Genomic DNA, 26,544 nt, shown 5'->3' on the forward strand with positions numbered 1-26,544 from the left:
CGTCCCATCACTGTGTCCCACGGAGAAATGGAATTTCCGCCAGTGAGTACCGGTCTGACTTCCCACTTCGGCTAAAAAATACATTTAAAAAGCCCGGAACATTCGAAACATGATTTCCACGCTCTTAAAAAGACCTGAGAAATCGCTTTAAAGCGGACGCCCAGTGCTGACTCTCTCCAAGTGTCTCTGCTTCAGGCAAATAAATGAGGATCGCGATGCTTATTACTTTTGCAGCTCTCTCGCCTTACAAGATAATGTTGTGCATTTCAACTTTTGAATATCAAAAAGCAAGTCAAGGAATGTTTTTTTTTCTTTAATAAAATAATGACAGGTCGGTTTATTATGACTTTTATTTAGAATGTAATAGGTGGCATTTTGCATACTGTCTTACTTTACTGGTGGGATAAGAAAACAAAACGGGGTAACAAGCGTTTGGCGGACAACTGTGGGTTTCTGCGACTAAACTAACTCATACAATCCAAGGAGTGATGGGGGGCATGATCAACCGGATCCCCTCTGATTGATTACTTATTAGTCATCCCTTCGGCTTAATGAGACCCATTGAAAAGGCACAGTAGAACACCTGCATGAATCAAACATTCCTGAATCTCTCCAGAAGAGTCTTACTTTTGCTTAAACGCGGGCAAGGAAAGGGGGTCGTGGCTTAACATTAGCCAATAAGGGGGATATTACAGTATCGCTTCATGGGTTTATTTAGACTGATTCTACGGTTTGACAAGCAGCTGTAAAGAAAAAAAAAACAGAAAGAGAAACTCGGGAAGATTTTATAGAGGAGCATTGTGGACCTACGAATTTTATTCTTATCTAATTTATATCTATCCATTGCTCTTTATATATTTTTATCACTCCTGAAAATGAAACTTTGGACTTTTCCCTGGCTGCCTTGCCTGGTGATACTCATCTTATGTTTTGGATCAGAGTGCGGGACTGTCCGGAGAAAGGGGAGATCCAAAAGGGACTTGGTGCGTATCAGGGAGGCGAAAGCCACCTTCCCAGGGGCTTGTGCCACACGTCTGCCGCGGGGCAAACGCTCCTTGCCCGGCATGGAACGACGGGTGCCTCGCCAGCGTCGGCGCTCCTCTCAGGCGGAGGAGAACTCTCCAAGTCGGGTGAAAGCTGTTTATTTTACCGGCAGGGGAGACCAACTTCGGCTTAAACCGGGCGTGGAGATACCGAGAGGGAATTTTACTCTGGAGATGTGGATCAAACCAGAGGGAGGTCAACGATCTCCTACGGTGATTGCAGGTAGCCTAAACAACTGTCTCAGTTCACAAATTAATGAATGATCAGAATGATTTTACTAGTCTATGCGCCCTAAAATTCAACAACATATTTCAAAGTTAAGTGTGAAATATGTATATTTTATTACCTCGAACACATTAAGCAGTAAAGTAGGCTAATATATGTTAATAAACCAATTGAATGTCATGACCCATATTTAGCTGTGTAGGCTATAATTTTATCATGCATGTTGTATTAGCTCAAATCATGCACGGTTGTCACCGTAAAACATCTTGCAGTCGTAACTGAGTTGAGAGTGAGTTCATTTCACAACTGACCCACGCCAATGTAATGTGATGTAATACCTTGAAAAGTGCAATAGCCTTTGAGAGATTTTGTGTAGACGCACGCATTAGCCTACTTGGGTATGATCATTCAGCTAATATTTTCGGTCTTAATGAATGCATTTTATATAAATATAAATAACCTGGTATATTTTTCGAAATATTCCTCATTTAAACTCTCATGAGCAAAATTACTCAGATATTGGGTGGTCTATCACCATTTTAGCTTATTTCAAGGTTGTTTGATATTGCCATTTATTCCGCATCACTTGATTGACAGGTGATGTCATCGTGCGTAGAAATTGTATTTTTTGTGAGGCGTCTGGCTATTTTAAACTATGATGTAATGCTCAAAACTTTGAATCTGTTGGCACGTCACAGCAGGCAAAAGGAGAGAGCTAGAGAGATCCATTTTTATTCTGGTGTGTCTAGGGCACCGTCCGTGCCGCAATCCAAAGTGCCTCCCAAATCGACACTTCTGGATTGGCTGCTGAGGTTACGAGACAGGAATAGAGTCCCAGGGTTTTCCCCATTGCGCGGAGGGACGCGCTATTAGCTGCGTCTGGGATTCCTCAAACCTCAACATTTGTGCATAACATTAGGTGACTCTAACATTAATAAAAAGTGAAACCGACTGTTGGATTGGGTGGTTTTAGCAGTACAGTCTAAAGACTGGCTTTAGCTTTGTAAAGGGATGGGAGGGAGACAGTAACCTGCTTCATCCACGCACAACGTACCCTGTGAATGTTGTGAGCTATTACGCAACCGACTAGAGCAGACACCGTACTGGTTACAGTCATTTCATTCTGAAATCCACAATGCCAAGTCTTAGAAGACATTTTCTTCCAATGTATATAATGTTTATAGATTTCAGTGTCTGTTCCACTGCTTCTGATGTATATTTGTATGCGATTCGATCCCATTGGCTGCCAACAGGGAGCGTCGCAAACACAACTGATTGCATGTGTGCAGATGCATACTACTGTCTGCTACCCCTTGTGAGGCACTTACCATTGAGAAGGGATCTCCAAAAGGTTTTACTCTCCTTCACACACACACACACACACACACACACACACACACACACACACACACACACACACACACACACACACACACACACACACACACACACACACACACACACACACACACACACACAAATTACAGTTGGCCCAGAACAGAGCAGCACTTTTGGCCCTTAAATGAAGGCCTACAAGGACAGTTGATATCAACAACATGCAAATCAATCTCATCTGGCTCAAAGTGAGAGGTATTGACGTATTAGAGTATCAAACTGTCTTTTTATTCGGTTAACACACAGCTCAGACACTCATACATACCAACCAAGATACCAGAGGTCTCTTCACAGTCACCAAGTCCAGAACAGAGGCTAGGAAACGCATGGTACTTTATAGAGCCATGACTACATCCAACTCTCTTCCAACTCAGGTAACTCAATCTATCAGAAAAATCCGATTTAAAAAATTGATAAAATAACACCTCACACACTAAAAAATACACACTCACACTATTCTTAGCAATGTAATATAGTATTGTGGAGCAATGTAAATATGTATAAAATACTAATACTCCTGGTCCATCCCTGTGTGTGTGTGCGTGTGCGTGTGCGTGTGTGTGTGTGTGTGTGCGTGCGTGTGTGTGTGTGTATGGGTGCGCATGTATATGTGCGTGTGTGTGTGTCTGTGTGTGTGTGTGTATACAGTATGTGTGTACTAGGTTTGGCCTGGTGGTGGGGGCTGCCTAAGCCAGCCCCTTATTAAATTCACTCTAGGCATTTCAACTCTTCAGGGAATCTATTGAGAGCTCTGTGACTCAGATAAATGTCTTAGCCCAACTGGGACATGCAGTCTGCTTTGGGGATGTCACGTGTATTACCTATCTTATACATTCAATTTTATTGTTTGCTCTCGTCACATTAAGATCAGTGTGGTTGGAAAAATGTGCTTTTGAAGGAAAATAAGAAATGCCCTATCGAGCAAATGTTGTGATGCCTAATCTTTTAAATCCAATTGAGACCTCCCAACAATCCCAGGCATAAAGCAGTCCCATCCTGTTGTTTTGACCCTGGCCTGGCTTGTTTTCTACAGCTGTTTCAGCCTTGTTGTTGTTTTTGCCCCGCTTTTTATCACGACACTGCTGTTGTTTTTTTATTGAGCTTGTCATCTCGCCGTTTCATAAGTGAGGGGAGATGAGTAGTACAGTACAGTTATGTGGCATTTACTTATTGTTTACAATAAAGCCCACACAGTGAGACCTCTGAGTGCCAACAAAGTGACGGCTTGAGGACCAGTGATAACCCCTGTTTGATAAACATACATCTGTGGTTCCTTTCTGGTCTTACTTACTTTAAAAAAAAACTCTACATTGTTTGTTGAAGGCTTGTAAGTAAGCATTTCACGGTAAGGTCTACACCTGTTGTATTTGGCACTTGAGACAAATACAATTTAATTTGCTTTGATTTATTGACTCTGTGGCCTAAAACAAGGGCTAGTGGAATACTCAAGTCATAGTCCAAACCACTTACACAGCAAGCAAGAGTTCCAAGACTCAAGGCCCACCATGTACGTATGTTGCATTGCTGGCATGTGTAGGCCCCACCATTGCTGACGTATTTACAGAATGCAATGTATTTAGTGATGCCTGTTTGTTAGTGGTAACATTTGCTCTGAGACACAGAGAGGCATTTATGGGATGGGCACTTGCCAGGAGAACTCACTGCCTACTCACATGAGGAGATGTACCCGCTGCGGTCTGCTTACTGCTATCAAACAGGAATGCAGGGGATGTAAAACTGACCTGTATGACACACATACACACACACACACACACGTTGTCATTTGTAATGCAGATTTGGTCGATGGAACTGCAGGAGAATGACTCCAGCAGAGAAACACGATTCAGGACCTTGAACAGCGTTGACAAAATGAGCATGCGCACACAGGAAGTAGAAAGGACCATCAAAAAAGGGAAAAAAAGGATCCCAGGGTAGCAATAATGGAATAGCTCAATGTTACGACTCCACTGGCTAGCTGAATTGATTTGGGCACTCGTTCAAATACACGCAAACACCTGTCACTGAGCAGCCTTTCATTTTACAAAGGAGGACGAGTGCTGTTGCTTCAGCTTAGCCTCTTTGGGCTAACCCTCCAGTCAAAGAATCTGTAGCATTGTCTTCTCCCCATTGTGACATGTTGTAACAATTCGCCCTGCTTTTGAAAGTTACTCAAAGATGGTCTTTAATGAGGAAGGGGACCCTTAAATTACAGTTCAACTTGACTGAATGCTACCATGTACTTTACATCCTCATGGCAGTTCATGTCACACATTAGCATGTCATGTTCCGTGTCCTAATGTGAGATGAACTTTACTTCTGACCTTTTTGCCCTTTTATCCAGGTCATGGAGGCCTGTCTCACATCAAAGGAAGGGAAATAAATAGCAAGACAGTGGATCAGAGTTTCTCTTCCATGACCAGCTGTAAACAATAAATGCCCATGTTGGCAGACGCATCATTTGATAACAAAGCAGAGAGGCACTTAAGTGCTATGAAGGTTTTAGATGTTAGATCATATAAAACTAATGACATATACCATACTAAGATGACATAAATACACTTTGGTTAATGAGATAGTTGAGTATTAAACTTTAATACTCACTCTAGATTTATAGTTTTATAATACGTTAGAGGAAAGCCACAGGACACAGCAAAGGACTACATGTAGTCACTCATCTCTTGATTTCAGACTGTAGTAGGAACCTTAAGGATGAGGTGTGGGGGTTCTGTTGAGGTAATCTAAGGCTGGAAAATGCTGTCAAATTACCATGGTATTTTCCCCAAGCTGTCTGTTACTGTATAGTTTTGCCACATAAGAGATCATTTGCATTCTCTTTTTAATCATTAAACGTAATGAAAAGGTTTCAAGTTAATTACATTGTTGAAAGATGTCTCAAGTTAGTTATAGAGCAAAATGTAATTGACTTGTAATTGACTGTAATTTTTCTGGTGGTTAAAGGGTTTTCACCTGTGGGATGTCTATTGTGTTTAGAGTCTAAAGTATCCGTGGAAATTTCCAACATGTCAAATATCCAGTGTGACGCTCACTTCACTGTGTCCGTACACACAGTCCCTTTCACAGACTTTCAGAGCCCAAACATTTCAAAAGCACACGCAAAGGCCATTGTTCCCTTTCTCCCTGCTTTTCATCAGATTTCCCTGACATTTTCCCTCTCTTTTTTTCTGTATCTGAGTGTGTTTGCTTTGGGGGAAGACAAATCGCAAGTTCAAGCAAGGTTGACTTTGAACCTGACACGAATGGCTTTTAGCCATAGCGTCAGTGTGTGTATGCAAATTCCTGTGTGTGTGCGTGTGTGTGTGTTGTGTGCCCCATCCAACCTCAGAGCAGGTTGGGTCTGGAAAAGTGTACTATATTAGATGAATTGAGGTTGGCAGAATTATGACAGCTGTTTACACTAGGAGCCTTACACACATTTCAGAACACCTTTTAGCCTTGAGTGCGCTAGCTGACAGATGGAGGGTTTTTTCCTTGCACTGTAGTGGAAACAGTAAGGACGTCACACTCAATACGACAGACCTTGACGTTGAACCCCACCATGCTCTTTGAATGGCTTTGGAATTAGAATATCCCCCTGACTCTTACTGTATGTATGTACAGCTGATGAAAAACATGTGAAAAATCCTTAAGAGTCTATTGAAGCACTGGTGCGTCAATCTAAGTAAGATGATAAAAAAATCCCTATCAAAATCTGCCAGTTTAAGCTAGAGATATCAGATACATATTTTGCATGGGCTGCGTCTCAATCCACCGCATCTGCCTATGTTGGCCTTCTGGTGGAAGGTGGCCGAGCCACAGCAGTGTTTGTCAGACCATGAGACATCCCCAAAATTGTTCTTCGAAAATGTCTGTAGCTTCCAGACGGTTTGGCCTGCATGACCAGTCTATAGAATGGGAAGTCTCTCACGAACACGATGGTGTTCTCCGTTTTGCTCTATGACTCCCACTAGTGCCCCGGGACTCGTCTGAAGGTAACCCATACAACCCATTGCTGTGTGAATACTGTGGATTGCATTGGGTTGCATTGGATTGTATTGGTCTGCATTAGACACTCCTACATGGTTCACATTGGTTTAAAAAGAGTTAAAAAAGTTATAATTTTTAGTTAAACTACACTAAATATAATCACACAACCAAATAATTGATTAAAACACACTATTTTGCAAATAAGGTCTACAGTAGCCTTAACAGCACACTGTAGGGTAGCCCCCTGGTGTAGCCGGGGGACAGCTAGCTTCCATCCTCCTCTGGGTACGTTGACTTCCATACAAAACCTAGGAGGCTCATGGTTCTCATCCCCTTCCATAGACTTACACATTAATTATGACATCTTCCGGAGGACGTCCTCCAGCCTATCAGAGCTCTTGCAGCATGAACTGACATGTTGTTCACCCAATCAAAGGATCAGAGAATTAATCTAGTCCTGAAAGCATAAGATACAGCTAGCTAGCACTGCAGTATATAAAATGTGGTGAGTAGTTAATTTAATTTCTTCCAAAAGGAAGGAGAAGCAATAGAGAAATATATAGAGAACTAGGCGAATGGAATATGAATGAGAGTCATCCAATATGCTGTTGTAAAAATAAGGCCATACTCATGAAAAAAATGTGTCCTACCTCATCTTAAACAGCACTGACTTCCACAGGGCCCCTCGCAGGATTCGGAGTACTGCTTTCCCCCCGTGTTTGAAACATATGCCCCTGCGAGCGGGGGATCCCACTTCTCCGCAAAAATGATTTGTGAGCACATGTACTGTACTTCCTCATGCTTGAGGAGCTCTGCTAGGTATTAGGCATATCAGAGTTCTCTGGTGAATGTGCATAGGCATACACACATTGTGTTCACACACGTACTGTACGCACACGTACACACACCCATGTGAAAAAAATGTTTTCGGACACGTGTGAACAAATTACGTAAACAATTCAGATGGGGCCTCCTGAGTGGCGCTGCGATCTAAGGCGCTTGAGGCAACACTACAGATCCGGGTTTGTGTCGCAGCTGGCCACAAATTGAAGACCCATGAGGCAACACACAATTGGCCCATCAGGGTTAGGGAGGTTTTGGCCGGATGGGATGTTCTTGTCTCATCGCGCTCTAGCGACTCCTGTGGCGGGCCGGGCTTAGTACGCTGACACGGTCGCCAGTTGTATAGTGTTTCCTCCGACACATTGGTGCGGCTGGCTTCCGGGTTATGCAAGCAGTGTGTTAAGAAGCAGTGCGGGTTGGCAGGGTTGTGTTTCGGAAGGACACATGGCTCTCGACCTTCGCCTCTCCCGAGTCCGTACGGGAGTTGCAGCGATGGGACAAGACTGTAACGACCAAATGAATATCACGAAAAGGGGTAAAAATATATATATATATTATAAAAAATGTAAAAATCTGATGGGATTTTTGTATGTTCACATGAGTCAGATGTGGTTTTCGGACACATGAAATTTCACATTCATAGATTTTTTTCACCACTTCCAGGTACGTCTGGTCTACCATGCAGGGATAGACCAGGACCAACCCTGCTTAGCTTCAGAGACAAATCAGTAGTGGGACGTAGGGTGGTATGTTGCTGGAATTTTAACATACCAAATTTTGCAACTGGAAAAAAGGCAGCAAAGGGGGTAACAGGGTAACATAACGAAAAACAGGGAAAATGTCATTACTATAAAAACATTTTCAGATTATATACTTTTCTTATCCATTTATAATTCATTTGTTCTCACATTTGGAAGTTATTTCCTTGCAATATTTTGTTTGGCTATTTTTGCTTTTGGTTTTATGTTTTGCTTTCAATATCATTATTTTTGTTTACAATACTAAGAACTTTGTATTCGACTTCAGAAGTTTTGCTTGATATTAAATGGTACAAAGGTAACACTCACAAGAGGATTGCACCATATAATTACACTATTACTCTATTAAAGGTGCTTAAAGTGGCAATCCTTAAATTAAACATGAACAAATTGTCATCCCCGCCACAGTTTCAGTAAACAGCTGAGGGATGGATCTGGAGAAATTCAATCATTCTCAAATCTGTAGACTACGCTATAGATGCAATGACCGACATCCATGACATCAAAATGATAGGTTTTACTTTTTTTAGGCTATACAATTGTTGCTTACATTTACAATTTGTTTACAAACATTGCCGTAAAACAAGTTAGAATTTTGGGTTCTTTAACAACAGTTAAACTAAGCTCATGACGCATTTATACAATATATTCTTCAAGAATCAATAGGTACATATCATTCATTTATAAGTCCAAAAATGAATGTAGCAACTAAGGATTGTCCCTTTAACCTTCATACAGCAGAACTATGTCACCATCTGAATGTGATCCATTAACCTGCCCCTAAAAATGTATTCTGTCCACTGTTCCGTCTTATCACATGTGAGGAGAAGACATTATTTCAATTTGAATCTGCAATTCCACATGTGAAAGTGATATTTTCACATGATTTTCTTACATGTGAAACTGCAAATTTGACATGTTTTTTGTTGTTGTTGTAAGGACACATACGCACTCTAAACACACAAACATTTAGCATTTAGAGATCACCTAAGAAGTGAAAGCACATTACCATGCTGAAGCTGACATGCTTTCCAAGTGCAACAGGGAAAAATATGTTTTGGTGCCTCTAGCATAGCAAGGCTTTTACAGAAAACTACTATGTCTGGCTCCCCCCGAAATGTTGAAATGGCCTCAATGCTCATAAAATCTTTCTTGTAAGAGTTTCTATGGGTCTCCCCAAGCTAAATACTGCATGCACCTTAACCCAATTTCCAGGACATTATGTCAATACTATCTTCAAATGTATCGTGTCAGTACATCTACTACATAATCTGTACCATATTGTTCATGTCTGGCCTACATCTGAAGAATGAGAGAATGTGATTACATGACACACAGATGCATTTGACATTTTGTTGGATGAACTATAAGACGTAAACTCTACAGTAGAGCGTACACATTTTACTGTAAAAAAATTCACATTAAGAATTGGCTATGGGCGACTCGAAGCAGACCTCCTAGGTTGATGTTGTTCAGGAGACAGCCTGAAAAACTAGCTCTGGGGCGGGACCAAAGCCGTGATGCCCCTGAGACTAAACTTGAAATGTTAATAACGAAGAATACAAATGATAGTGGTGTAAAGTAACTAACTAAAGACACTTTGAAGTAATACTTAAGTGATTTTTGGGGGTATCTATACTTTACTATTTCAATATTTTACAACTTTCATTTTTACTCCACTGCATTCCTTATAAAAAAATATGTACTTTTTACTCCTCTGCATTTTCCCTGATACCCAAAAGTACTCATTACATTTCAAATGTTCAGGCAGGACAGCAATATGGTCCAATTCACACAACTATCAATATAATGAGTTGTCATCCCTACTGACTCTAACCTGCGGACTCACTAAACACAAATACTGAGTTTGTAAATGATGTCTGAGTGTACGAGTGTGCCCCTGTCTGTCTGTATATAAAATAAAAACAAGAAAATCATGCCTTCTGGTTTGCTTAATATATGACATTTAATGTATGGCATTTACTTTTACTTTGTGTTTTTACTCAAGTTTGACAATTGAGTACTTTTCCACCACTACACTTAATTACATTTAAAAACGGATACTTTTAGCTTTTTACTCTAGTAGTATTTTTCTGGGTGACTTTCACTTTTACTTGAGTCATTGTCTATTAAGGTATCTTTACTTTTACTCACCACTCCACCACTGACTGCTGTAGTGTTCAGCTCTGCTCTCTCTCAGCTGTACTAGAGGTGATCAGTGAATTATCTAACACCCTCGCTCTTTCTCGCTCTCTTTCTATCTTGATTGAGTGTTGTTCTCTTTAAATTAAATGAAGGTGTATCTTTGCTGATGTAGTCAGGACCTTTCTGAAAGTCAAAGCTTCTTTCTCTATTTTTCTCTATTTGTCTTACCATATCTCTCTCTCTGTCTCTCTATCTAATGTTAACTGACTCTCTCTCTGCTCTCTCTCAGGTCTGTACGATAAGTGTTTCTACGCCTCCAGCGACCGGGGTTGGCTGCTGGGCATCCGGGCAGTCAGCGAGCAGGGCAACCGTGACCCACGCTTCTTCTTCTCCCTAAAGACGGACCGTGCCCACAAGGTCACCTCCGTCCACTCCAACGCCCGCTACCTGCCCAACACCTGGGCCCACCTGGCAGTCACCTACGACGGGCTCTACATGAAGCTCTACGTCAACGGCGCCCAGGTGGGCGTCAGCCGTGAACAGTCGGGCAACGTCTTCAGCCATCTGACCAAGAAGTGCAAGGTGCTGATGGTGGGCGGGAACGCTCTGAACCATAACTACCGGGGGACTGTGGAGAGGGTAAGTCTGTGGAGGGAGGCCCGGGGACAGAGGCAGATAATCAGGGACATGCAGGGTCACGAAAATCCTCAAGATGCACCTCTGCTGGTGATCAGGGAGACCTTTGAACACCCTGCCCGGAAGTGGCTGACGGTGAAGGATGGGAGCTTCCCCCAGCCAGAGGAGGGTTGCAGCAGGGTGGGGCAGGCTGGAGTAGGGGTAGGAGAAGGTGGAACTGGAGGGTCTCTGGACACTACCCTGGAACCCCCGCCCTGTGGTCAAACTGTCTGCGACAACGTGGAAGTGGTGACCAACTACAACCGCACCTGGACCTTCCGTAAGTCCAAGACGGTGCGTTACCGTGTGGTCAACGTGTGGGACGACGCTCGGCGCCGGCCCACCGTCACACCTCGTCAGATCCACCTGCAGCACCAGCAACTCAACAACGCCTTCGCCGTCTACAACATCACCTGGGAGCTGAGCGTCCACAACGTCACCAACTCCTCGCTGCGCCACCGTCTGGTCCTGGCCAACTGTGACATCAGCAAAGTGGGTGACGAGGCGTGCGACCCAGAGTGCAACCACACGCTGACGGGTTTAGATGCGGGTGACTGTATTAGGCACCGTAGCCACTGCCCTCAGTCCAAGCAGGGCAACGGGGTGTGCGACCCCGAGTGTAATTGGGACAACTTCTTCTACGACAACGGAGACTGCTGTAACCCCAATGTGACGGATGTGACCAAGACCTGCTTCAACCGCTCCTCTCCACACAGGTCAGCTCTCTGTCTTTGTCTTTCTCTTTGTCGCTGCTTGATGAGTCCTAAACAAAGATATAGCCTGGCTCCAATGTTGGAGTCGAGGTTTCTCACAAAGCATGAAATGATGTCGAAAGGAGATTTGTATGTACTGTACATTTGATCTTCAAGTTAGGATTTGCCCATTTTTCAGGGTCTAGTCAACAGTTTTGTGTCTGATTGTTCAATCATAAGTACTATCAAGTACTATATATGTATGTGTACCTGACATGGCATTCTGTGCATGCTACGCTCACCAACACTGTTATTTTTCACTGCTATGATCCATTGTTGTCATACATACACACTGTCTGGAGTGACTCACATAACACACATCTTCTCATTACACATCAGTCAGGACACTGATGTGAGGTTTTGATACACAGTCTGTCAGTTCCACTGTCTCCTGGCTTGCCCTCTGTGAGCAGAGTGTAACTCTACCCCCGGCAGTGTGTGTGGCCCAGCAGGGTGTCCTCTGGGGCCGCGAGTCCAATCTGGCTTTAAGACAGACTCAATCCGCATCCTACACTTGGGGGGGGGGGGGGGCAAACCAACGAAACACACTGTAGTGACCCTGGGAGAGCCCAGATGGATTTTTTCTCTCTTCATTTTTCAACTTCTTTTTCTCTCCCTCGCTCTTCTCCGTCTATCCCCTGCTGCCCTAATGAAGCTAGATTGATTGGAAACAAGTGAGATTGGAAACAATTACACTCTAGAAAGACCAGAAGGGGTAATTACAGGTCAGAGGAGAGTGACCAGCATCACTTTGCTAGCAGCAATAGGGACTCATTTCAACGTAGTACTTCTCTATCCAGGAAACACCCAAGAGCCATTTTTGCAGGGGAAGTATATCTCCCTTGGAGGGGGGACACTTCTCTGCACCGTTACTGCTCTTCTCTTTAAGCCTCTGCAAGAATGTTACAGAAAAATCATAGGATTTTTTTTTTACCTCAGAAAATCATTTTGAAGTTTGATTACTGCAGGGTTGTGGCGAGGATCAGTTTGATAGGGTTACTGGGAGGAGATGCGGTGGCCTCCACTGATCTAGTACCTGCCAGTCTGCAGGATTCCTACTCTGTACCACAGAGGATGATTGAGCAGCATTGAGAAAAACAGTCTCTGGTTCACTCTGGAACTGCTTTTTGTCATGGACCTTGAGGGGCTCCAGTAGTAAAGGATTGGATTTTTCTTGGCAGGCGTGACACTCAAACACAGAGGCCGGAGACATTTTGTGGCAGTTGTAGGGGGGTCCTTGTGGTCTTGAAGTTCTCTCGCTGCCTGGATAAAAAAATCGACCAATGTCAGATGCTCGTAAATGTTTTTGGACACCGCCATGCTAAAGAGAGGGGGGGGTGGAAAAAGCTCCAAATAGGGTTATTGTGGGGATTATTTGTGTCTTTCTGATGTAGCCAGAATCAAGGCACTAGGCTGTTTTCTATCATTCTCATTGCTCAGGCCTGGAAGCACTGTCTCGCTGGCACTCTCTCTGTATTTAAAACGGCTGCTAAACAACTTTGTGTGAGACGACATCAGAAAGCAAAAGCAGGTGGGTTTGCCATCTCTTCTCTCCCCTCCGTTTCAGTCATCATTACAAAGTCATTCATCAACAATCAGCCTAGACGGCTTCTCTTAGAAATCAGCTATTGGCACACGCTTACAGTCCCTACCATTCAAATATCCCTGCAGACGTATGAAAGATGGGCTGTTGAAAGGGGGGATAAGAGAGATTGAGAGAAATTAAGTAAGAGAGAGAGAGAGAGAGAGAGAGAGAGAATTCTTAAGTTGATAAAGAGAAGCTCCCCAAGTGCTTGCTTATTTTGGTTTGATTGTGGTATGTGGAGGACCACACTACAAACATTATTCAACATTCCTCGTTAATTGTGGAATTCTGGATGAACAGCGCGCCACATACGCAAGGGAACAATGGCTGTGAGGTCCTGCGTTTATTTTTGTAGCCCTCATGCCTGTTACCACTTAGTGTGTTTAGGAATCTGGCTAGCAGGGTACTGTGGTAGGCCGCTTGCGCTAGCTACTCTTCTCTGCAGTCCACAGACAGAGGTTCCTCTGGAAATACCAGCGATAATACTTAACACTCCCCCCCCTTCGCCGAAGGAAATATTTTTCATTGTTTTCACAGGCCTTTGTTGTTATGCTGTTTTACGGTTATGCCAATATTTTTCATGGGATGACATTCTTACTTATGTCTGGTACTGTGCTTAATGGTATGTGAATTTCTGAGGTAAAACAACAGTAAGTATCCTTTGCGGAGAGTAAGAGGAAAACATGGTCTGGACACTGACAGCTCTCTTAGAAAAATAAGCGGATGTTTGTGTTTGAAACACTAAAAAGAGACATTCGAACGCAACTCAGTTGAATTCCACATGTACAACACACAATCTCAATATGCTACATCCTATAGACATGTCTTTCCTTCCACGTAAATGGTCCTATCTAGATTTACTGACATACCTGTTGCACAGGAGCTACACAGGGTGAGAAAAGAGGCCGTCACGCCTCTGGCCCAGCTTCGTCAGGGATGAAGAACAATTTGTTCCCGCTTGGCCTCTCTGCATGTCACTGTCTCTCTCCCTGGCACAGTGGCAGGTTAATGGTCACACACACACACACACACACACACACACACACACACACACACACACACACACACACACACACACACACACACACACACACACACACACACACACACACACACACACCCCAGCCCACTCCCCTCCTGTCTTTCTCAATGAGTGTATTCTCCTAGGACCATTGAGTTGGGTGCTTTACAATCTGTCTTCTAAACCCTAAGCCCTGCAGCTCATAAACCAGGCCCATGTTAATGGCTTCACCCTAATGGAGTGGCTAGGGCATAAAACTAGCTGTTAGCACTCTCCCATGAAAGCCGTAACACCCTTGTAAATGCACCTGTTTGTTGGTTGACCCCGGTCCGGACTGAGTTCACCTGCACTCTGTGTGTTCGTCCCCACATGTCATCAGCCGGTACTGGGAGGAATGCTGAGATGGGGTGAGGTAGGGAGGGTGGGCCACAGAGGGGGGTGATGGACATCAATAGGGTCATTTTGGTCAGGGTGTGGGGCGGAGAGGTGTTGAGTAAAAGTTTAAGATTGGCCTTTTCCATCTACCTCAACTGAAGGGTTAGGAAAGACAGAAGTACTGTTATTGCTATCACCACCATAGTTGATTTGATTTGGAAAAACTCCCAATCAGGAGTTGATTATAATTTACATGGTTGAGATGGTACAGAAATGTTGTACAGTGGCAGTCACCTGGAAAACTGTCATGTTGAAATTTACACACACAAATTTCAGAGGTGGGGGGACAACACATTTTGAAGGTGGTGCCCCCACCTCTGAAACCCAAGTTTAAGGTCATGATTGGTTGGTATGGACACACCACAACACTATTAAGAGTGTTGGTATAAACAGAAGAACTTCAAGCAATGGAAATTATATAATGTGTTTCTAGGCTCGGCCCTATATACTGTACTGTAACTGTGGAAATCCCAGTTGTCTAGCTCTGCTGTCCAACCTTTGAAATTTGAGTGTCAACACTTGTTGTGTCTTCCTTGGAAGGTGAAAAAACACAAAATATTGATGGAGAAAAAGAGCATGAGTGTGATAATAAAGGCAGGGATGAATGATGGCTTTAGGATCTGTGGTGTTGACCGACTCGATGACAGGAGAGCTGAGGATTTCTTGGCTGTAAGGCTGCCAACTCACCACAGCGTTTCACACTCAGCAGCCCCAGACATATGTATACGAGGCACATTTATGGGCTTATATGAATTATATATGGGTGTAAATGGATGAAGTCATAATCCTCTATTTAATATGTATCAGATATACAAGCATTAACACAGCAGTTTCAGCGCTCATCACACCCCGGACTGCCTAGGAACAGATGCCCGTTGACGTCTGAATTTAGTGAAGTTACATTTTCCTTTTTTTTTCTCCTCTCGCCTCTACTCTCGGAGGTTCTTCTCGCAACGTCTCTTTCTAAAATCTAGATTCTCTTCGCAGCGCATGCATGAAAAGTGGAGTGTTCAAATGAATGGAAAATGTTTTGTGTGTGGCTCGTCCCTTATGAAAGTGCAAGATGAGGGGCTAGAAGCGAGGGATAGCGGATGAGGGGTAAGGGTTAAGGGTAAGCGATGAGGGGAGAGGAGAGGAGCGCTGAGGGGGATGAGACTGACCCTCAGGTCCTAATTTGGGTTATACCAGAGACAGGACATCCTTAGAGAAGGGACTTGAGGCCAGGGAATGGAGAGAGGGAAGGCGGATGGAAAGAGGAAGAACCGGAGGGAGGGAGAACGCAGAAGAGAGAGGGGGATAGACAGGGAAAGTGAGAGAGCGTGTTAGAGAGGGAGAGAGACAAAGTCGATCGCATGACTGGTCTAAGACTGGCATACTCACTCCCAGGGGCGACACTGGCTAAAGTGATGTCAGACAGCCACTGCTCTCTCCCCTTTCTCAACAGCATCCCACTACATCAAGCAGTCAATTACTTTCCTACAAAGCTGATCACATATTTATACACACAGAAGAGTGCAAATCCATGCAACACGACAGACACACATGCAGCCTGGCCTGTTTTTATGCAGTCATGCTAAACCCTGCTGTTTGTGCGCCGGCCAAGGCCATAGCCTGCATCAGTCCATCCAGTCCACATCTGATGTGTGTTGTGTTGTTGTAACGGAGCCAGTGCATTAAACCTAATTGAACTCAGATCAGATGGGTTCTGATCTACAGTAGTACTGCTTTTATCTGTTGCTGACTTACTCATCTCCCCATTAAACCCCCCTGATCCTTTTCCCCCCTCATGCACGGCGGCCAAAAAGCCGGACAAATATTTTCAGAGGAAATAATGAAATTCCTGAAATGATTAGGGAGAGGGACATTATATCATGTGCTCTCTGTAGGTCTGGGCCTGGTGCTCGCCTCTGCTCTCCCATAGGCCATGGAGGACCTTTCCACTATGCCACCCCTTTATTCCAAACATACCTGGCCCAGCCCCTGTGGCAGGAACTAAACTAACACAGCATCCTTATCCTTCCTCACCTGCTGGTCCTGGAAGAGGCAGATCAACAGCAGCAGGGGATTGTGAAACAGTTCAAGTGCTTACAGTACTTTAATTAACAATACTGACATACTTGACCAGCCCGCTTCGACCCTCGTGCTCCGTTGCCCTCCTTCCCCACTCATGGATTCTCTCCCTGATTCTGAGACCTCCCCTCCTCTTCTTCGCTTTGCAAATCAAATTTGTCACACGCTTCGTTAAACAACAGGTGTAGAGTAACAGTAAAAATGCTTACTTATGGGTCCTTCCCAACAATGCGGATAGATTTTTTTTAAAAAAGAATAGATAAATAATTACACAAGGAATAAATACACAATGAGTAATGATAACTTGCCTATATACATGGGATACCAGTACAGAGTTGATGTACAGGGGGTACGAGGTAATTTGAGGTAGATATGTACATATAGGTAGAGATAAAGTGACTAGGCAACAGGATACATAATAAATAGTAGCAGCAGTGCATGTGATGAGTCAAAAGAGTTAGTGCAAAAAGGGTCACTACAGATAGTCCTGGTAGGTATTGGTTAACTATTTAACTAACTATTTAGCAGTCTTATGGCTTGGGGGTATAAGCTGTTCAGGGTCCTGTCCAGACTTGCTTTACTAGTCATGTGAAGCAGCTAGGGCTCTTTCAAATGAATCGTTCATGTAATTACATCAAATATAGCAGGTCAATTTTCTGCCATCGTCTCCCCCTGTAGATATAAATGGTTTTCTCTTTGGCTGGTCGCCTATAATGCCATGGTTTAGAACCAGACATTATAGAAGGTGTATATTTTGTGATTCTTACAAACAAGGAACTCAAACTTGGGTGAAATAAGGGTTCAAACGTGAAATGCAACTTGTTCTACTGCATGTTTGTCATTCTGATTCGTGATGATATATCAGAGAGCGATGTTTTTTTTGTTCACCTTAGTTCGCCCTTGTGTTCACAAAAACAGCTGACAACTATGAACTGAAGAAACTCACATTTGCAACGTATTACTCTCTCCTTTAAGACTTCACTGATCTTGTCAATAGGATTTGCCAAGACCAAGAGCTTGGTTATTGAATAAGGGCTTTTGACATGGGCAGAGAGAAGGGGACTGACAGTTTCATGGGGTGGATTATGTGTTCTCATATGATATTCCATGTCCACCTCTTGCATAGTATTAGCCAAGCACGGTAAACACATCTCAATCAGACCTGCTCAAGGTGGGCTCTAGACTATCTATCTCATTTCTGTTTCAATCTGATCAGAAGCCTGTCTCAGCTCCCGGAATGATCTAGCTACCTCTTTTCTTAAGGGTCTATTGTTGTCAGAAATGTTCAAATTCTTCTTCAGAAATAGGAAATAACTTTGCTCCAGGGCCCATTGTAAATCTAAAGTCTTTGAGAAATGAACTGGCTCTCATTCCTAGGAACTACAGTATATTGTTTAAGTGTCTCTCTCTTTCTGTCTATCTCTCTGGTCTCCAGAGCCTATTTGGATGTAAAGGAGCTGAAAGAGATCCTGAATCTGGATGGCTCCACTCACCTGAACGTCTTCTTTGCCAACTCCTCTGATGAAGACCTGGCTGGAGTCGCTACTTGGCCGTGGGACAAAGAAGCATTAACACATTTGGGTAAAGACACACACACACACACGCACGCACACACGCACGCACACACGCACACACACACACACACACACACACACACACACACACACACACACACACACACACACACACACACACACACACGCGCACGCGCACACGCACACACACACACTCCTCCTGCTCAACAGCCTCACATTGTTGATTGGGAGTAATTGCAGTCTCTCTACCTCCGCTCTGACAGGGAGGAAGGTGATAATGAAGCTGTGTGGGTCGATGAATAATGCATTGTCTCAATCCCACTCCAGCTTCCAGTACTTTCTAGTGTGAATAGGTGTTTGTCTGTGTCTGCTCTCCATTTGTAGGTGGCATTGTTCTGAATCCCTCCTTCTACGGCACATTTGGTCACAACCACACCATGATCCATGAGATCGGCCACAGTCTCGGGCTGTACCACGTGTTCCGGGGGATCTCAGAGATTGAGTCCTGTAACGATGCATGTCTGGAGACTGAGCCCTCGTTGGAGACAGGAGATCTGTGTGAAGACACTAACCCCACGCCCAAGTACAAGCACTGCAGAGACCCTGAGCCTGGCAACGACACCTGCGGGCGTCGCCACTTCACAAACACACCGTACAACAACTACATGAGCTACGCAGGTGAGATTGCACTGCTCACATACAAGCACAGAAACACACACATGCAAGCACACACACGCACACATACTCATGCAAATACACACACATTCATAACCACACATACAAACAAGTGCACACTTTAGGACACAGATAAACAGGCACACACACACGATGTACGCATGCACAAACACACACACACACACACACACACACACACACACACACACACACACACACACACACACACACACACACACACACACACACACGCCATACAAACATGTCCAGATCGTCAAAAAACCCATCACACTCTCCACTCCCTTACTCAGGGATATCACTAGTTACCACAGCCACAAAGTAAGAATTATCGCTCAACCTCGCTTATTTCTACAATTTCTCTACTTAAAATCAGATTTTGAACCTAACCTTAACCAAACTGTTAACCTTATGCCTAACCCCTAACATTAAATGAAGACCAAAAACCATTTTTTAGTTTTTATGATTTTTTACGATATAACTTTGTGGCTGTGGTAACTAGGGATAACCCTCAATCAGAAATAAACAGAGTACAAACAGATGTAGGGTCTGAATTTTATCACCCTGTTGCAGGAGAACTTCCCTGCAATGCAGCAAATGTACAACTGGTTTTAAAAGTATTCTGAAGTTTGTTATTTCCACTTTGAAATTTCAGAAATATATCAACCCCTATTATCCACATAATAATTCACCTTTCCTGTTGCTGCAGGTTTATTTTCCTGCTGTAGCAAACTGTCTCAAATAAAAATTCTACATCTGTAGGAATGTCCAACCATACAGTATGCTGACCCTGAGTATGTGTGCCTTGGCAGGTGTGGAATGTAGCAAGGACATTGCATTGGAAAAACACACTCGATATATTCTAATGTATGTTCAGGTCATGGACCTGTAGAGACTTTAATAATATCTCTTCTCTTAATAACATTGCTACAGACTATGTATATACCAGGCCCTGTTTTTCTATCTACTGTATGTATACATGTACATTACTTCTAAGGGCTTCCCTAACCTTGCCCTATTGGTTAATTCAACCTTTAACCTTTGACCTGCTCTAAAAGAAAATACATTCTAAATATCACTTAGTTTACGTGAATACATAATCTACAAACCATCATATTAAACTTTCTGATCTGATCTCTTCCACGTAGATGACGACTGTACGAACTCTTTCACCTCCAACCAAGTTGCCCGGATGCACTGCTACCTGGACCTGATCTACCAGACGTGGCAGCCCGATCCCAAGCCACCCCCTGTGCCCATGGCACCCCAAGTGGTGGAGCAAGAGCATGCCGCCATTACCCTGGAGTGGTTCCCGCCTATTTCCGGCCACTTCTACGACAGGTGAAATTAGCTGGACGAATGGGGCAGGCAGCACAATGGGGATATTTTTGCATTGACCTCCACACTCTGCAAAGGACCTGGAGATATTTTGGATAAATGGGTTGACTGTCTGTTTGGATCACATCTAAATTAACACCTCTCTATTTTGACTGTATCTAAGTGAGTAGTACCTGCATGTCTATATGGCCTGTATTTAAATGAGGGCCAGTCCAATTGGACTGTATCTGAGTTTGTTTCCATATAAACTGTATCTAAGTAAGTGTGTTTCCATATAAACTGTATCTAAGTTGGTTGGTGTGCCTGTCTGTTGGTTTCCTAGAGAAGTGGGATCAGTGTGTGATAAATGCACAGAGGGCCGGGTACTGATGCAGTACGCATCCAACTCCTCGTCCCCCCGACCCTGCGCCCCCTCTGGACACTGGAGCCCCCGCGAGGCCGAAGGTAAGCAGCCAGGTCACCCGTGATACAAGTCAGTATTCAACGTCCATCCATGTCTGAGGACTTCAGAAGATGACGTGGAAACCGGCCACTAGGGGCAACAGTGAGCGCTGTTACCTTCAAGTGGGTTTTGATTTTGATAGGGCATTGTGGACAGGGATGACGGATGGGTGTAAGCATATGCCTCTGATTCCAAAGGTTGCACGTTCAAATCCAGCGATATACATTTTTTTGTGTATTTTTGTTTTAAGCCTATCCCAAACCTTAACCCTTACCTTAACCATTCGGAGTTAATGCCTAACCGTAAGAATTTGGATATAATGCCTGAACTTAATACTAACCTTAAAAATGTGGGGTTAATGCCTTAACGTAACTTTAAACACTTAGAAATTTGACATTTGCAATAACTTAAAAATTTTACGTTTGACAAACATGGATGAATGTCTAATTCTGACATGAGACTGTGAGAGCTGGTAGAAGGTAAGACCACTATATCCTGGGTTATTTATTACCACACATGTCTGTCTGTCTGTTTCTCTGACTGACTGGACAAACTCAGGGCCTACTGTAGCCCACTGGCTCTCATCTCTGTCTCACCCAGGCCAAAACAACTTACCCACCTTATTTGCGTCCTCCATTCATCACTAAAACCTCTGTAAACTTCACATCTCAGTGTACTTCTCCTTACTCACTTCATTTACATTTACTCGCCTGGATTCTAACCATCCTACCCCAGAACATACAGCACATACAGTAGCTACTGTGTACCACCCACCCTGCCTTATAAGACATGCCCACCAACCCACCCACCTCCCACACCACCCTGTCAATAACACACCTGAACTTCTTCCTCCTATGAATCCTCCTTCTGTCAAATCACCCCCCCCCCTCATTTTTCTCTTGCTGATAGTATCTTCCCCACATGATCAAATCTCACTATTCACTCTAAGCCAGTATCTTACTTTATTTGGCTTCTGAGTCAACTCTCAAACATGCTAATCATATGGTCGCAGAGTCGAGCCCCAAAGATGCAAATGATTCATTCCTCGTCACAGCCCTTGACACGAGCTGAGAGATGCAGAGGGAGTGAAAGTTGAACCTGTGTTCATAAGGGAATGGAGATTCCGTATCCCAGAAATCCCAAACGTGGGATTGTGGGAACTGGGGAGAGCTCTTCTCGGATCATGTCTGTAATGTAATTTTCCCCATTTGTTATCAGGGAAATTGAGGACAGCTAATGCTACAATCAGAAGCATTCCCAAAATAGGATGTATTTTTCTCCCCCTCTCTCCCCCAGTTCATGCAGTGGATTTTAGGGAGGTGGAATTTGGCCTTTATAAATAGTCTGCACAGCTGTGTACCTCTGACCGCTAGCTGGTTCTGGCAGCTGCAGTAGTAAGCATTGTTCAGAGTGTGTTTCAGTGTGTATTTCAGTGTGTGTATCAGTGTGTGTATCTGTGTGTCAGTAAATCTGCCATTATTATCACATACCAAGTCTAGTGGAAGTTCAATTCACAGCTAACAGCTATTACGACTAGAGCAGTACTACTAGATCAGTCTATTCAATCTAGTCTAGATATAGAGATACAGAGGTCTTAAAACTCTCTCCTAGGTCCTCTGATAAGAAATCAACTGATAAGGAATAAATGACCCCTACTGGTATGTTGATAGAGATGCCACGATGGCACAGTTCCCCAAGCTTAAAAGTTATTCCATTGTTATTCTGTGGTTGTGAACTCATTATAAAATGCTGCAGTCTTTCAGGGTCAGAGCTAGAGTCTGTAGAATCCAGTGAGATCTGATCAGCTTGGCAGGTGTCCGACAGCACATGGCTAATAATGAGCCCAGTGACTCATTGGGCTCGAGATCAGACGGGCGCTAGAACGGTGTGTGTGTGTGTGTGCGTGTGTGTGTGCGTGTGCGCTTCTGTGTGTGTGTCTGTTTGCAAAGTCCTTTTGCTCCACACAGGCTACAGTGTGTGTGAGAGGCATGTCTGGGCTTGTCCGCTGTGCTGTGTGTAAACCTCTCTCTGATTTCCCGATTGGAAGCTCTCCATGTTAGCAAGCAGCAGATTTCCACTCCCCTGTTTACACGCCGATGCTAGTCCATCACAGGCTCCTAACAGCTGGCTTTGTGTGTGTGTGTGTGTGTGTGGTGTGTGTGTGAGCGCATTGTCTCTGCAGAAGTGACAGCTTATGGCAGTCAAGTAACTGCCACCCACAGACATCCCGACGATGCAAGCAAGCATAATGCCAATACCATTAGTGTGTGTAGGTGTGGTTGAAGTATTGGTGTGTGTCAGTGGAGGCTGGTGAGAGGAGCTATTTAAGGATGGGCTAAATAGTCATGTCTGGAATGGAATAAATGGAACGGATGTGTTTTATACTGTTCCATTTATTCCATTCCAGCCATTACAATGAGCCTGTCTTCCCATAGCTCCTCCAACCAGCCTCCACTGGTGTGTGTATGGGTGCGTGTTTGCAAGGGATGGTGGGCATGTCCAGGCATGTGTGTGTGAATGGGCATGTACAGGCGTACATGTGCACGTTTGTGTGTGTGTGTGTGTGTGTAACACGCCTGACACCTGTCAGTCCCGTGGCTTGTGTCCTCACACCACAGGAAACCCTGGCGTGGTCAGAGAGAGAGCTGGAGCACCCCTAGTAAATCTTTACTGCCCTAGACCCACAAGAAATATGGCTGGGGGAAGAGGATGAAAAAAATTGAGGGAAGAAACCATGTGGAAACCACCCAAGATATTTAAGTGAATTGCATGTGGTTCATGAGGAGAATTTTGCAGCTGGTTGGAACCAGGAGAATGTGTGGTTGTACGTGAAAGACCTGGGATGAGTGTGCACACATGTAAAGTATACAGTGCCTTCAAAAAGTATTCACACCACTTGACTTTTTCCACATTTTATTGTGTTACAGCCTGACTTTTAAATGGATTAAATTGAGATTTTGTGTCACTGGCCTACACACAATACCCCATAATGGAATTATGTTTTTAGAAATATTTAGAAATTCATCACATTTTTTGTCCATAAATATTTAAATTATTTGTTATGGCAAGCCTAAATATGTTCAGCAGTAAAAATGTGCTTAACAAATCACATAATAAGTTGCATGGACTCACTCTGTGTGCAATAATAGTGTTTAACATGCTTTTTCAATGACTGCCTCATCTTTGTGCCCCACATTATCTGTAATATTCCTCAGTCGAGCAGTACATTTCAAACACAGATTCAACCACAAAGACCAGGGAGATGTTCCTCGCCTCGGAAATAAGGGCATCTATTGGGGGATGGCAAAACATTTTTTAAAAGCCGACATTAAATACCCCTTTGAGCATGGTGAAGTTATTATTTACACTTTGGATGGTGGATCAATACACCCAGTAACCACAAAGATACAAGGAAGGAAACGGCTCAGGGATTACACCATGAGGCCAGTGGTGACTTGAAATATAAAGTTATACTAGAGAGCGTACTTAGATCATGAGCTGCTCTTGACTGTTGGACTTGAATCGTTCAAATCAAATCAAATTGTATTGGTCACATACACATGTTTAGCAGATGCTATTGCGGGCGTAGCAAAATGCTTGTGCTTCTAGTTCCGACAGTGCAGCAATATCTATCAAGTAATATCTAACAATTTCACAACAAATACCTGATACTCACAAATCTAAGTAAAGTAATGGAATTAAAAGTATATAAATATATGGATGGGCAATGTCATTGCGGAATAGACTAAGATACAGAAGATAGTATAGAATACAGTATATACATATGAGATGAGTAATACAAGACAGTGACTAGTATTCCATTTATTAAAGTGGTCAATGATTTCAAGTCTGTTTATGTTGGCAGCAGCCTCTCTGTGCTAGTGATGGCTATTTAACAGTCTGATGGCCTTGAGATAAAAGCTGTTTTTCAGTCTCTCGGTCCCAGCTTTGATGCACCTGTACTGACCTCACCTTCTGGATGATAGTGGGGTGAATAGACAATAGCTCTTTTTGGCCTTCCTGTGACATCGGGTGCTGTAGGAGTCAAATCAAATCAAATGTATTTATATAGCCCTTTGTAGAGCCGATATCTCTAAGTGCTGTACAGAAACCCAGCCTAAAACCCCAAACAGCAAGCAATACAGATGTAGAAGCATGGAGAGACTGAAAAACAGCTTTTATCTCAAGTTTATGCTCTCCAAATGGACGTTTGCTGTGAGGGCAGAGATGCACATGCATTGACTTATGTTCGCTATACATGAGGGGGATGCTATTAATGAGGACATATTGTTTTGTCTCACATTTCCCAAGCATGAAACGGCACAGGGGATGTTCAGTGTCCTGCGTGGCTATATTGACGAAAAACAGATTCCATGGGATTAAATGGTGGGCTTTTGTACAGTTGGGGCTCAATCTATAGCGGGACGGTGGGCAGGCCTCTGCACTCTAGTTATGAATGTGTCTCCCTCTGCCATTATGGACTCATTGTATGATACACGGAGAGCAAGTGGTGGCAAAAGAGCTGAGCACAGAACTGAGATATACTGCAGCAGGTAACTTCCATTGTAAACTACATTTAACCACATCCACTGGGCACACACCTGTTTGCAAAACTAGTTGGAGATATGGGGTCAGAGCATTGAGAGAGGAACTGTTGTCATTAACAATGGATGTAAAGAAAAAACAGACTTAGTTAACTTTCTTTGTAATGTAAAGAAACACTCCTTGCGAAAATAACAGACATATTTGGGAAACTGAACGAACTGAACGCAAGCATGCAGGGGAAAATACAAAAGCATTCCTCAGATGAGTGACCGAATCAGTGGATTCAGAGGAAAGAACTCTTATTGGAGAGAGAGAGAGTCTTTCAAAAGCCAACCATGCACCTTTCCCACGGCTGTGCAATGTTTCTAACAAAAACAGCATCAGTAAGTGTCCCACACGACTGCTCACCTCCAACACGTGGAAGACCACTTTGGGACCTACTTCCCAATCCGTTTGACTGTGATCCTGGTCCAGTTGACAGCTGATTGAGCTGTCATGTGACCGAATGCTGCAGAAAACACGTTCACAGGTCACGATGGAGGAGTTTTGGTTCCTGACACAAAGGGAATACCATAACTGGGAATTTGGAAATCTCCAACATCCGACTTCATTGCGTTCAAGACAACTGGGAACTTGGGGGAAAAAAAGAGATGAGACTGGGAAAAATTGTATTGAACGGTCATCCAACTCGGGAACTCTGGCCACTTTCTAGAGCTCTGACTTTCCGACCTGAAGATCACTGACGTCATGATTTGACCTCGTATTTTCTGAGTTCCCAGTTGTCTTGAAAGCACCATAAAACTCATGGTATCCTTCGCCCGCTCACGTCTGTGTGAAGCTGGATTCGGTGCTCTGTCTTAAAGCCAAATATCAAGCCAGGTTGGATGTGACAGCAGAGATGAGGTGCACACTGTCAACCACGCCCACAGACTTTGAGAACCTCCGACACGACATGCTTCAAGCACACCCATCTCATTAGTGGTGGTGAGATAATATACATTATGTCAAACTAATTTGCTATTGACTGTCATAGCCCCACAGTAAAAGTATATGATAATG

The 26,544-nt window shown here is 43.7% G+C and overlaps 1 protein-coding gene across 1 annotated transcript in view; it reads left to right on the plus strand.

Moving 5' to 3' along the window:
• The first annotated feature begins 527 nt into the window (after positions 1 to 527).
• LOC109874377 (pappalysin-1-like) overlaps positions 528 to 26,544 on the plus strand; it is a 126,572-nt gene continuing 100,555 nt past the window's right edge. Inside the window, 6 exon segments of the mRNA XM_031809557.1 lie at positions 528 to 1,266; positions 10,684 to 11,785; positions 18,368 to 18,513; positions 18,852 to 19,145; positions 20,309 to 20,501; positions 20,821 to 20,942. Coding sequence (XP_031665417.1) covers positions 876 to 1,266; positions 10,684 to 11,785; positions 18,368 to 18,513; positions 18,852 to 19,145; positions 20,309 to 20,501; positions 20,821 to 20,942 — 2,248 coding nt within the window. The 5' untranslated portion in view covers positions 528 to 875.

This window comes from Oncorhynchus kisutch, linkage group LG29 (assembly GCF_002021735.2).
Source record: "Oncorhynchus kisutch isolate 150728-3 linkage group LG29, Okis_V2, whole genome shotgun sequence".
Taxonomy (NCBI): domain Eukaryota; kingdom Metazoa; phylum Chordata; class Actinopteri; order Salmoniformes; family Salmonidae; genus Oncorhynchus; species Oncorhynchus kisutch.